At 56.9% G+C, this 12,014-nt stretch overlaps 1 protein-coding gene across 1 annotated transcript; it reads left to right on the top strand.

Moving 5' to 3' along the window:
• Positions 1-2,488: 2,488 nt before the first annotated feature.
• Positions 2,489-9,007, top strand: HOXB13 (homeobox B13). Its single transcript, XM_075774871.1, has 5 exons — positions 2,489-2,638; positions 5,338-5,521; positions 6,515-6,588; positions 7,311-7,923; positions 8,751-9,007. The coding sequence occupies exons 1-5, from the start codon at positions 2,489-2,491 to the stop codon at positions 9,005-9,007; spliced, it is 1,278 nt and encodes a 425-aa protein (XP_075630986.1).
• Positions 9,008-12,014: the final 3,007 nt, after the last annotated feature.

Raw genomic sequence — 12,014 nt, 5'->3', positions numbered from 1 at the left:
TCTGCACCGACGAGAACTGCTGCTTCTGCCGCCCCGACCCCAGCTCCTGGTCCAGCTGCCCCCGGTGGGTGCTGAAACCTGCGGGGGTTTGAAGGGTCTCTGAGCGCAAACGGCCCGAACTGCCTGAGAAATCCCTGCTCACCCCCAAAACCGGCGGGGTTGGGGAGCGGAGCCCCAATCCTCCCTCCCGGGATGGAAACGGGGGGAGGAAAAGCGATTGCAAACGGCGGACTCGGGTAATGTGCTCTCCCTCCTTTGGAAAAGGATGGAATTATGTTTCTGCAAAGCAGAATACAAAGCATCCGACCTTGTCCTTCTCGTAAACCAACAGTCCCGCCATTGTGTTCACGCGTAGGATTTGATGTAGTCTGGCACTTCTTGTAACCGAACAGTTCACTCACCCATGGACCCATACTTGGCGTTATTTTTTCCACCATTCTGGGAAGTAACGTTTGGGTGTTTAAGTGATTCACAGCAACACATTTATTCCCCAAACCAAATCAGTTCGGCATCCGCTGGCTAGTCCGAAGAGCCGGGAACGCGTCGCGGGGAAGCCGTGAATCCAGCGTCGAAAACGCCGGGAAATACCTGGATTTGGCTGAGGGCTAAAAAGCTGTTGAGGGCCCCGGAGGTCCCGGAACCCCCCGAGCTCCCCTGACCCCCGGGAGCCCCCCCGAGCCCCGGCTGCAGCCCGGGGAGGGAGGCGGGAGGCGGCTGCGTGTCTCCCCCCGGCCGCCTCCCTCCCTCCCTGCCTCCCCCCGCCTTCCTCCCCACCCTCCTCCGCCCCGGGCGGCCCCGGCCGCCGCCCCTGCAATAAGGAAAGGGGTGGAGGGGGGGGTGGAAGTACGACCTTTGGAACCCCCCTCCCGCTCCCCGGGCCCGGCGGGGACCCAGGCGCGCTGCGGGCAGAGCCGGGGCGGGCCCGGCGCTCAGGGCCACCCCGGGGGGGGGGGGGGGGGGGGGCAGGTCAGGGGACACCCGCCGGGCTCCCTGCGCTCCCCGGCCCACCCACGGGCCCTGCGGAGAGGAGCGAGGTACAGGGTGCAAACGGCGGAGGGCGGTGAGAAGAGCGGCCGCCGGCGGGGATGCTCCGGGGTCTTCGCTGCCCGCCCCGTCTGATTTACCGCGGAGCTTTACACCTCCCGGGCGAGGTGAGCGGGGAGGTGAAGGAAACCAGGGCAGCATCAGGGAAGAGCAGCTCTGCGGACACGGTTTGGCATCCAAGTGTTTCCAGCGACTCACGTGTGTTGTGCTCTCTATCCTTCCCTGTTGCTATTCCCACCCCACGCTGGGATCTCAAACTGGATTCAAGGGGTGAGGGGGGGACAGCGAGGAGACCTCACTCGCAACCCTTGAATTACTGAATAAGTAGAAATGTGTAAAAATGCATTATAACCCACCAGGATGGGAATGTCTCTCCCTGTCGTCCCCCCCGCGACGCTGCAGCTCAGGATGCACTGGAGCTCTAGGCTGGTCCAGGCGTGATGCTCGGTGCCTTTCCATGCTGCATCCATCTGTCCTCACTGGGAATCACCCTGTGCCACAGTGCAGTGGGTAGGGGAGGCAGAAGAGACCTCCCCAGAGCTGGCCTGGCAGTGGCAGTGGCAGTGGCAGTGGTGAGGGCAATGCACAAACTGTCCCCCAGCAGCTGCAGTAACGTCTTGGCGATCTGTTAATCACAAAGTCTCCCAACACACTTGCTATGGTCTCTGCTCTGCCTGGGCAATGCTGAGCCCAGCCCGGTGCCTGTCGGTAACCCCCGTTAGGCATTATCGATCCACGCCAGGCTCAGGAAGGCAGAAGAAGCCTGAATAAAGCACTTGGCCACTTTCGGGACATGCACGGACCTCTCCCTGCAGTGCAGGTCCAAAAGACACCAGATTCAGCCGGAACAGCAGCAACGCTGCACCCCGGACACCTCCACGGGGGATTTCCACAGTGTGACTGCCCTGAGGAGGTTTATACCCTCAATATTTACCTGCTCTGAAGACTTTAGCCCCAAAGGCCTGGGGAGGATTTGCCATGAATAGCAGGAGGCATAATTCCCATTGCAGCGGTCACCACAGGCCTGGGGACCCCAGTCACCATCCTGCTGGCCTGAGCACCTCCGTGCCCAGCCTGGGACTAGGAGCAGCCACCGCTCATCTTGCCGTGCTTTATGATCTGTCCTACTGAGCTCAGCGAGACTTCCCGGAGTGCAGGGCGCGAATCACGCCAGGCACATGAGTCAGGGCCTGGCCCTCGGCGGAGATCACCATATCATCAGCTCGGTCCAAAAGACAAAGGCCTCGTATTTGAATTTCTGCCCTAGGGAGAAATCTCTGCTCTGCCAGAGAGACCAGAAAAGAGAGCAATAGCCCATCGACTGCAGAGGAGCTGAGGCACAGTCCAGCTTATAGGCTTCCCTATAAGTTTATGCTACAAGGGAAGGGGATTCCTCCGGCTCCCACCCCCAGGCTGCTCCATGCCCCCGGTACCCGGCAGCGACATGCCTGGTCCACGAGAACTGCTCCTGCCCTGGCTGGATACCACCCGATTTGCCCCTGCAGGGCACATTTTTGAGAATAGGCCTCAAAATCTTCCTGATTCCACCAAAAACGTGGCTCAGCTTGAGCCCCTCCATACATGTGGTGAAGCTGTAAGCCCCTCGCAGGCTGCCCGGGGCACCCACATCCCGCTGCAGGCTCCCACCAGCAGCGGAGGGAGCAGCAGGGAAGCGCAAAGGATCCCGATGGCTCCTACCAAATTAAACATCAGAAGCAGGGCTTAAAAGCCACGTACAAAGTAACTCCCCTTTTCTCCCACAACAGCTGAAATAAATTGCTTTAACGGAGCGGGAACTTGGGGAACACAGAGGTAGCCCCTGGTGCGTGTAGTGATGGGGGGTGCGCTGCCGGGTTCGGGGCCGACAGGGAAACACGCTCTGGCGAAAGGGCTGCTGTGGCTGGGTGGGATGGGTGGGATGCGCGGCCACGGTGCACGATGCACGTATATGCGCGTATAGGGGGGTGTGGAGGGGATGTGCAGAGATGCACATTTTGCTGTATTTAAAGAAAAGGCGTTTGAAGAGCTGGATTGTACATGGAGCCAACACAAGCAGGGACACCCAGCTGCATTTACGTGGCTGTTTTCAGGTCGTGGATGTGCAAATGTCTCTATCTGCAGCAGACAGAGAGATGAAAGACAAACATATTGTATAATACATTCGTATTTTGTCTCTGCTCCCGGGCAGGAGCATTTCCTTCATAAGCTGCACCCAGGCCGCATCCCCTTCAGGCTCTGGGAGGAAAGCCATCACGGACTCCCACCACGCTCCTTCCCGTCCCGGAGGCAGGAGCGGGGTCAGGGTTGGTCCCCTTTGAGGTTTTGGCCTCCCTGGGCCGAGGAGCTTGGGCTGGAGGAGCCCGGGGCTGCAGCGGGAGGGGGGGACGGGGGGTCATAGAGGGGCATTTGCTGAGGGAGCGGATGAGTTTGGGGCTGGGAGCGGGGGGCACCGACAGTTGTGGCCTTTGGGGAGCCACCACGGTATTTCATTTTCCGTTTTGGTGAACAGGAGAGACCCAAACCGGAGGTTTCAGGTTGGACAGCCTGGGAGCAGCACACCAGCGGACGAGGTGGAGCTCGGCCCTCCCGGTTTCTCTAAGGGAAACTAAACAGCAAGGAAGGAGCCTCCAGTCAATCCCAGGGAGGGGAGAGGAAACCTGGGAGGTGCAGGGATTGCCAGAACCGGGTTAAACAAAACACCCCGAGTTGGAAATCACCCCGCATTTCACCCCAAAAAGCGGGTGAGGGGTGTGTCAGAAGTGCACTGCAGTGACTGTGGTGCCAGGGCTTCAGTGCAGAGCGGGGATAAAAAGAGCAAAGAGAGGTCAGGCCACGCTCTCTGTTCCCATGCCAGCTGATTTGTTCAAAGGATCCACGAGCAATGTGCTATAAAGTACAGACTCTGGCCCTCCAGGCATCAGGGAGAGAAATATTCGCACCTACATCCCCCGGGCTTCCGGGGATGCCTGTGGGGTGGGAAAGGAGGGGCTGGCAGTGAAGGGAGAAAAAAGAAATAAAAGATCAAAATGTTTGCCTTTATTTGATTTTTTCTTCCCAGAAATATTGCCAAAATCAGAAACCAAAGAGCTGGGCTTCCTTCCAGACCCAGAATTCAATTTTCCAACAATTGATTATTTCCAAACGTTAAGTCTTTAAGTAGTTCCACCCCCCCCCCCTTCAAACTGCTTTGGGGTTTGGGTTGGTTTTGAGGGTTTTTTTCTTTGTATTTTGTAACTGCGGCCTCAAATTCAGTTGCTTAAAAAAATCACAGACGCTTAAATAAAAGTCATTCCACAGCTTTTTCATATTCCAGATGGTAGAAATATTAAATGGATCTTATCAAGAATATAATAAAAAAATAGTTGCAAACTAATGAGAGCATTTGATAATTTTAAGCCCGATCATTGAGAGGAACTGGTAAAAGAAATCAGAGTGGGTTTTTTTGTCTTTAAAATAACCCCGTTCCTCTTGCTTTATTGTGACCTTAAATATTACTACTGAAATTTTCTCTGTAAAGTTGTCAAAGAACGGAAATCTTAATATCAGTTTGGAAACCGCATTTTAAACTATTTGCACGGCAAAGCCTGCTCGAAAATTTCCGAACGTGTTCTGAAGAAGATGAACTGAAGGGAAGCGAGGTCTTAAAAACACGAGGTACGCTGCAATTCCGGAAACGGGCAATACCTCTAAATAAATTAGCCGAAGTGCAGAGGTTTTGGGGTGAAAAAGGTAAATTCCTCCCCGACGCTGCTCCAGCCGGGGCGGCATCCACGGGAGGCGGAGGGGCGGCTGCGTGGGCAGAGCCCGCGGGCTCCAGCCCCCCCGCACCGGCCTGCCCGAGGAGTCCTTGGAAAACGGAATAAAATCAAAGTTCCATAAATCGGAGGTTCCGTACCCTCGTTTATGTGCGCGCTGGGCTGGCCGGGCGCTTTGCCGGTGGATCCCACTCCTTTTCTTTTCCCGTTTCGATTTAAAAAAAAAAAAAAAAAAAAAAAAAAAAAAAAACCACAAAAACCAAAAAACAAAAAACCAAAACTAAAAGGAAATAAAGTGGCACAAACTACCGGGAAAGTCTGCAGCAAGTCGCTCTGTCCGCGGATCCCGCTCCAGCCTCAACCCGGGACATCTCGGGAGCTTCTCCCTGCAAACCGCCGCGGGAACCGAGCTCTCCCCGCGGCCGTGGGGGCTCCGTGGGGCGGCGGGGCCGGGGCAGCCCCGACGGCCACGGCCACAGCGAAGCCCCGAAGTCAACAGGCTCTTAACTTTCAACTTGGCCTTGACCTCCGGATTCAGCCCGACCTTTCTGTGAAGGAGCAGGGTGAGACGCGGGGGAGCTGCGGCCCCCTCGGCAAACACTCGGCCGCCCGTCGCGGCAAATGGGGCGAGGGCAGGAGCGGGGAGAATGAGAAGGGCATCAGGGAAGGAGTGCAGTCGTTAAACTACGGAAAGGGAAGAAAGAAGCTTGGAAATCGGAAAGGTGAAGGCTACAAACACTGGGATTTATTTTTTTTTCTACCTCCAGGAAAAAAAAATAAAAATAAAATTATCGGCTTCGGTGAGACCCCGGGATTTTTAGCGCAGGAGAAGAACTGCGGCTGGAGAAGCAGCTTCGCGATGCGGTTTATTTCCCCGGGAGAGAGGACGGGGTGCGGGAGCGGATCTCGCCGAGACAGCGCGGCAAAGCCCCTGCAGATGTGGGGAGCTGGAAGGAGCGAAACGGGGCTTTTCCCCGCCTGGGCGAGCTTTGCAATCATCATTTTAACCCCTATTTTCTGTCGGGATTTCTGTCCCTACGTGCGGAATCCTGTCGTGGCTCCTCTGGGCGGGTGGTTCGTTGCTTTGGTGGCCCAAAGACGTGACAGAAGGAGAATTTTTATTGCGATTCGATAGTCAGAAAGCAGAAATCTCTCGATTGCTTTGCACGAAAGAAACAACACATGAACTCAAACTGCCTTTGGGGGAATTACGGCAAAGCTTTTCCTCAGATGAGGCCTTTGGGGGAAAAACAGAGAGAAAAAGGAGCCCGAAACGCGGGTCTCTGTGTTTGTACTATGTGTACAGACGATTAAAAACTGGTGTACCTGGATAATTTATTAGCACGCACACAGGCGTAGGCCTCAGTGCATTTACCCCAAAGTTTTCCAGGCCGACGTGATCTCTCATCGCCACGTCCCTCTGCCTTTCCCCTTCTGCCTCTCTCTCCACCTGCCTCCTGCTCCTGGACCCCAAAGGGGCTCTCTGTTATTTTCCCACCCCTCTTTTCCAAACTCTTTCCCTTTGGGATGCTTCTTAGCCCGGGTCCACACTGACCCGCAGATCGGGGCCAGGGTCACGCCCCGCGTGGCAATAGCCGTGTGCAAGCAGAACATTTCCCCACCACCTCCCGCCGCTTTGCGGTTGTTTTTTCAGTTTTGAGGGTTTTTTTTCCGGGATGTTGGGGACCCCCTTTTCCCTCTCTTCTTGCCTCTAGGGCCGTGCCCTGTCCCTCTCCGCAAGGATAGAGGTTTCAGCCTTTTGAAGCTGAAAGTGGGGGTGTACGACGATGTGCGTGGGATAAAACCCCCGAGCAGGGGCAGAGGCGGAGGGGAGACCCCACGGTTCATCGCTGCCCCACGGCTGACCGCCGTCACCCTGCATGGGCCGAGGGGGTCCCTGGCTCTCCTCAGGCTAGGCCGGGCTTTTTCCCAGGGCAGAAGCCCCCGGACCCGCGTGGGAAGAAAGGGCCACACCGGGGGAAAAAAAAAAAAAAAAAAAAGGTGGTTTTAATCTGAGCCCGGATTTTTCCACGGGGACTGCTCCTCCGCACCGTTCGTGATCCTCCCTCTCCTTCCACTCCCTCCCCTCGTCCCCCCATCCCCCCACCTCTGGTTTTTTTTTTCTTTTTTTGTTTTTTTCTTTTTGGCAAGATGCAGCTCAAAAGGCGCCTCCCGTGTACCCGCCTGTCACGTGCGGGGGGGGTGTGTGTGTCTCCCCCTCCTCCCATTGCAATAAAAGTATTTTCGCAATTTCTGCAGCCAGGGTTTATTGGGGCTGGATGTTTTTTTGTGTGGGGCTGGGTTTTTTTCTTCCTTCTCCGTCCTTTTCCCCCCGAGCAGCAGCCAATGAGGCAGCCCCCGGCCGTTGCGTCAGGGCAGCCCGGCGGGGAAAGGCAGCTCTCGGCAGCTCGCAGCCTTTTAAAAAGATCCAGGGACCCCCCTCGGGCAGTGCCCGGGTGCTGCCGAGCAGGTTCTCCCCATGCCCCGGCCCCCGCGCCGCCCCCCATGCAGCCCCCGGAGCCCCGCGGCGCCCCGGGCCTCGAGGGGCTGCTGGCAGCCGGCGGCTTCGCGGGCGGCCAGGGCAGGGGGCTGCTGCCGCCTCCCCCCCCGGCCCTCGGCGGTCCATCGCCTCCCCCCGGGATGAACCCCGGCTACCCGGCAGAGGGGCCGGCCGAGCCGCCCAAGCCGTGCCCCGCCGCCCCGCCGCCTCCCCCGGCCGCCCCGCCGGGTCCCGCCGCCTCCGCCCCGCTGCCCTACGGATACTTCGGCAGCGGTTACTACTCCTGCCGCGTCGCCCGCAGCGCCCTGAAATCCGGCCCGGCCCAGGGCCCCTTCCCCGCCGAGAAGTATCTGGACCCCCCCGCGGGCAGCGAGGACTTCCAGAGCCGCCCCGCCGAGTTCGCTTTTTACCCCGGCTACGGGGCCCCTTACCAGCCCGTCGCCGGGTACCTGGACGTGTCGGTGGTGCCGGGCTTGGGGGGCCCGGGGGAAGCCCGGCATGAGACTCTGCTGCCCGTGGACGGTTACCATCAGCCGTGGGCTCTGGGCGGCGGCTGGAGCAGCCAGATGTGCTGCCCCAAAGAGCAGGGCCAGGCCGGGTACCTCCTGAAATCCGCCTTTGCAGGTAAAATCCCCGTGCTGGGGCTGCGAAGGGTGGGAGAGGGGAAGGGTGAACGTGGGGGTGCACCGTGCGGGGGGATGATGGGGACCACGGGGGACATAATCTGCTGGGGAGCTCCTCTCGCCGTCCAGTAAGACTTGCTTGCGAGCTAGCCCGAATTAGACGGTAGATAGGTTTCACAAAATAATTATTTCGAATAACACTACCTTTTGCAACTCAGCGCCCTCCGAGCAGGGAGGCAGATGGTGATACTATCCGGGTTCCGGCGGTGATACTACCGGGTTTAGGTGGTGATACTACCGGGTTCAGACACATCCCGGCAGCTCGGGCCAGCCGCAGCCCGCGAGCAGCTCCCGGAATCGGGATGCTTTAAAGAGATGCTTTTTTAGGGGTTGTGCATGGCCCCCACGAGTGCAGGGCCGTGAGCGGGGGGGGGGCCCTTCCCACGCACCCACGCCACGCCGGTGGGATTGAACTCGGCCCCGGCCCTGCTCGGCCGCGCACCGACCGCGCTGAGTCCGCGGAGTAAATACGCGGGTATTATCGCAGGTCTGACACACGTCGGTGTTTTGCCAATATCTGGATTTCCCCCCCCCCCCAATAATAATAAATTCAGGGAAGAAAATCAATATTTATTTGATATTTAAATATCAATTGGGATAATATAGCATTTAAATATCTTTAAACATCATCGCTGTCAGGAGACTGGAGGGAAGAAATGGGGTGGCAGGGAGAGGGGGTGCTGCTAGCAGGGACCGGTGATGGGAGGTGGGGGCAGGGTGCGTGGGGCCCCCCCGGCCCCGCTCAGCTCCGTCTCTCCTCCCGCCCAGACTCCGCCGGGCAGTTGCCCCCCGACGGCTGCTCCTTCCGCCGGGGCCGCAAGAAAAGGGTCCCGTACAGCAAGGGGCAGCTGAAGGAGCTGGAGAAGGAGTACGCCAGCAGCAAGTTCATCACCCGCGACAAGAGGAGGAAGATCGCCGCCGCCACCAACCTCACGGAGCGACAGATCACCATCTGGTTCCAGAACAGGCGGGTGAAAGAGAAAAAAGTTGTCGCCAAAATCAAAAGCAGCAGCAGCACCCCGTGAGGACACGGCCACCGCAAGCCCCGAAGGGGTCCCGGTCTGCTCCCTCCCCCCCTTCCCCTTCCCCCCGAGGGGGGGGCTCCGGCACCGTCAGCGGCGGGAAGGAGCGGAGCCTGGGGGGGGCTGAGCCCTCCCCGCCGCCCGGGGCAGCGCAGGGTGCTGGGCACCGCTCCCCGCTGCTCCCGCGGGGTGAGACCCCCCGCAGAGGAGGGCGAGTTAGGCGCTGCCCCATCCCTGCCCGCTTTGCACGCAGAGGACCCTGTACAGTTTGCTCTTGCCTTACAACGCCGCTGCCACACCGTGCTCTCTCCGTCTCCCACCGCTTCGGTTTGAACCCCATCCTCAGAGCGCTTAAAAAAAAAAAAAAAAAGAAAAAGAAAAAGAAAAACTGGCCTAATTGCATTAATTAACCCCAATACGCAACTCCCGGCTCGCCTGCGTGCGGCTGTCCGGAGGTGCGGGGGTCACAGAGAATGTGATCTTTAGAAACGAAAAGCCGTACTTACAGCAGGGAAAAAAAAAAAAAAATCTTCATTCAGGCAGAAGTATCCAAATGCGCGTCTAAGGGAGAATAAATATAGTCCGGGTGTGTTATATAGAAACACACGTGAATTGTTTGCAGAAACGCGCAGGTTTGCGTGAATGTACAGTATATGCGTATGACATATATGTACCCGTAGGCACACATTTATGAAGGCATGTACTACGTTTTTACGCGGTTATATATAAAATATACATACATGTATGCACATGCACATATTTAGCAATACGCATTATTTTACCTTTTATCATGTACGATATTTGTGTTCGTGTGTTTATATATATTCAGCTACCCAAACGTATGCACGTGTACATGCAATACAGTACTGGATGTGTGTATACAAATATATACTCGGATAAAGGTGTATATACACGTGTTTGTATGCGTACATATAGACATACTTACATGTATGTTCATGCCTCTATTTTGATACAGGTAAATGCAATTCGTATAATTCCGTACACGCTTTCGCTTGTGCTAATATACATGTATTTGTAGACACATTTTCTTTCTCTTACTAATACAGAATTATAGCGATACGTTTCGTAGCATGTGCTGAGATAATCCCCGTATAATACGGTTAATATTAAGAAACGTCGCCATCCTTTTCAACAGAATAAATAGGGTGAAAGTAACTGTACTCCAACAGGCGCTTTTCTCTGCTCTTTTCGGGTTATTTACTGCTTCAGGAAAGCGCAAACCCCACGTACACAATTTCTTTGTTTTAGTATCTCGGTGTTTCAAGGCAGCAGCGTGTCGGCTCGCAAAGTCCCCGCAGCAGCGTCGGGTTTAAACCTGCCTGTGAACCCCAAAACAGCCTATCAAAGGGCGAATAAACTCCAAAACACCGTTACCCCAACCAAAAATTTGCCTTTTATCTACCTTTTATCTACCTTTTATCTACCTTTATCTACCTTTTATCTACCTAGAAACTCGAAGCATTAAAGCGCAGCGTGGCCCAAATAATGACCGTTCAAAATAACGATTTTGTTCTCGTTTAATAACGCGTTTGCTCAATACTTTAGGCTTGAGCCGGCTCTGGCTTCCAGCAGGTTCCCGGCGGGGAGCGGAGCAGAGCCAGGCGCCGTTCCCCCGCTTTTCCCCTCGTGTCTCCCCGTTTTCCCCAGGTATTTTCGCCCTGCGCTTTGCAGGAGGTGCCGGCAGCACCCCAGGGTGCAGCCTTTCCCCGTCTGGGCGGGCGTCACTTGCCCGTGACGTCACGCGTGACGCCAAGAGCTCCGGGAGGTGGACAGCCAATAGCGCTCGGGCTGAGTGTTCCGAGCGGTGACGTAAGCAGGGGCGGCAGCGCAGACGCAATAAATCCCGCCCCACGCGGGGGGGAGCCGTCGGGGCTGCGTGGAGGCTCCACGATGCCCGAGGGCCGCTCTGGTCCCTCCTGCCCCTCCAAAAAAAAAACCCCCAAAACCCAACCCCCAACCCTAAAAAGGGCGAAAAGGGGCGATATGGCCAGTGTGAGCGCGTAGGAAACCGCGCGGCTCCGCGTGTGCGGACCCAGCGCGGTCTATAAGTTCCTGTGCTCGCCTATAAGGCTCCTCCGGGCCCCGGGCAGCGGTGAGGGGTCCCCCGGCAGCCGGAGCACTGGTGGCAGCAGGGATCCGTCACACTCCGCTCTTCCCTGTCCGGAGCCCACTCCGAATTTCTCGGCTTTGATCCATTTCGGGTTCATTTTCTTTCGTTTCTGGCCCGGGGGGAGGATCCCGACCCTGAGTCCCGGCGGCACCGGCCGGACCCGCCGTTCCTCCCGCTCCGGAAAGCGGCTGGGAATGTTTGTCTGGCTTTCCCGAACGGGCCCATGGATGAAAAGCTCAAAACCCGCTTTTCTTTCCCCCTGTGTTACCAATAATGAACCTTCTCGCCCTGATTTCTGTGGGTCTGTGGAGGCTGCAGAGCAGAAGCGGTTTTACCCGACAGGACGAAGCCCCTCGGATATTCCCCACAGAAAAGCAAATAATCCAATAAAATAAAAGCAATTTGGCCCGTATCTGAGCGCGACTTCAAAACAAACCCGGTCTGCTTAGGGGTTTGGAAAGGGATGCTCCTCTTGGAACACCCCTCGATGGCCGGTCGGGGTTAATCCTTACAGTGAGATGTTTCTTTTTCCCATCCCTTTTTTTTTTTTTTTTTCCCCAGGGATCTTTCCCCGATGTTCCCAAACCCCCTCTGGAACGTCTGGAACCAGGCAGACACCTCCAGCCTAGTTAGGATCTCTGTCCCAGTGAGAAACTGGGCTGAAACCGGGAGACGTGACCCCCACCCCGTCCCGCGTCCCCAGTCCCTGTCTTCAGCTCCAGCCCCGACTCCGAGGCGGAAAACGCAGATGGGAAGGGGAGGAGGAGAGTCTCGGGGAGAGCTGTAAAACCTTTACGCGGCGGCCCCAGCAAAGGCCGAGAAAGGCCCGACATCCTCGTAAAACGCCGGGAAGGAGCCGCTGCCGGGGGGCGCCGGGCC

This window comes from Balearica regulorum, chromosome 24 (genome assembly GCF_011004875.1).
Source record: "Balearica regulorum gibbericeps isolate bBalReg1 chromosome 24, bBalReg1.pri, whole genome shotgun sequence".
In the NCBI taxonomy this organism is placed as follows: domain Eukaryota; kingdom Metazoa; phylum Chordata; class Aves; order Gruiformes; family Gruidae; genus Balearica; species Balearica regulorum.
Note: the sequence above shows the minus strand (reverse complement) of the source record. Positions and strands in the feature narration are given on the sequence as shown.

Coding starts and splice junctions, on each gene's coding strand:
- HOXB13 (XM_075774871.1), top strand. CDS start 2,489: ATGCCTGGTCCACGAGAACTGCTCCTGCCCTGGCTGGATACCACCCGA. Junction 6,589..7,310: donor AAGTGGGGGTGTACGACGAT/GTGCGTGGGATA, acceptor CCCCCCATGCAG/CCCCCGGAGCCCCGCGGCGC. Junction 7,924..8,750: donor CCTGAAATCCGCCTTTGCAG/GTAAAATCCCCG, acceptor CCTCCCGCCCAG/ACTCCGCCGGGCAGTTGCCC.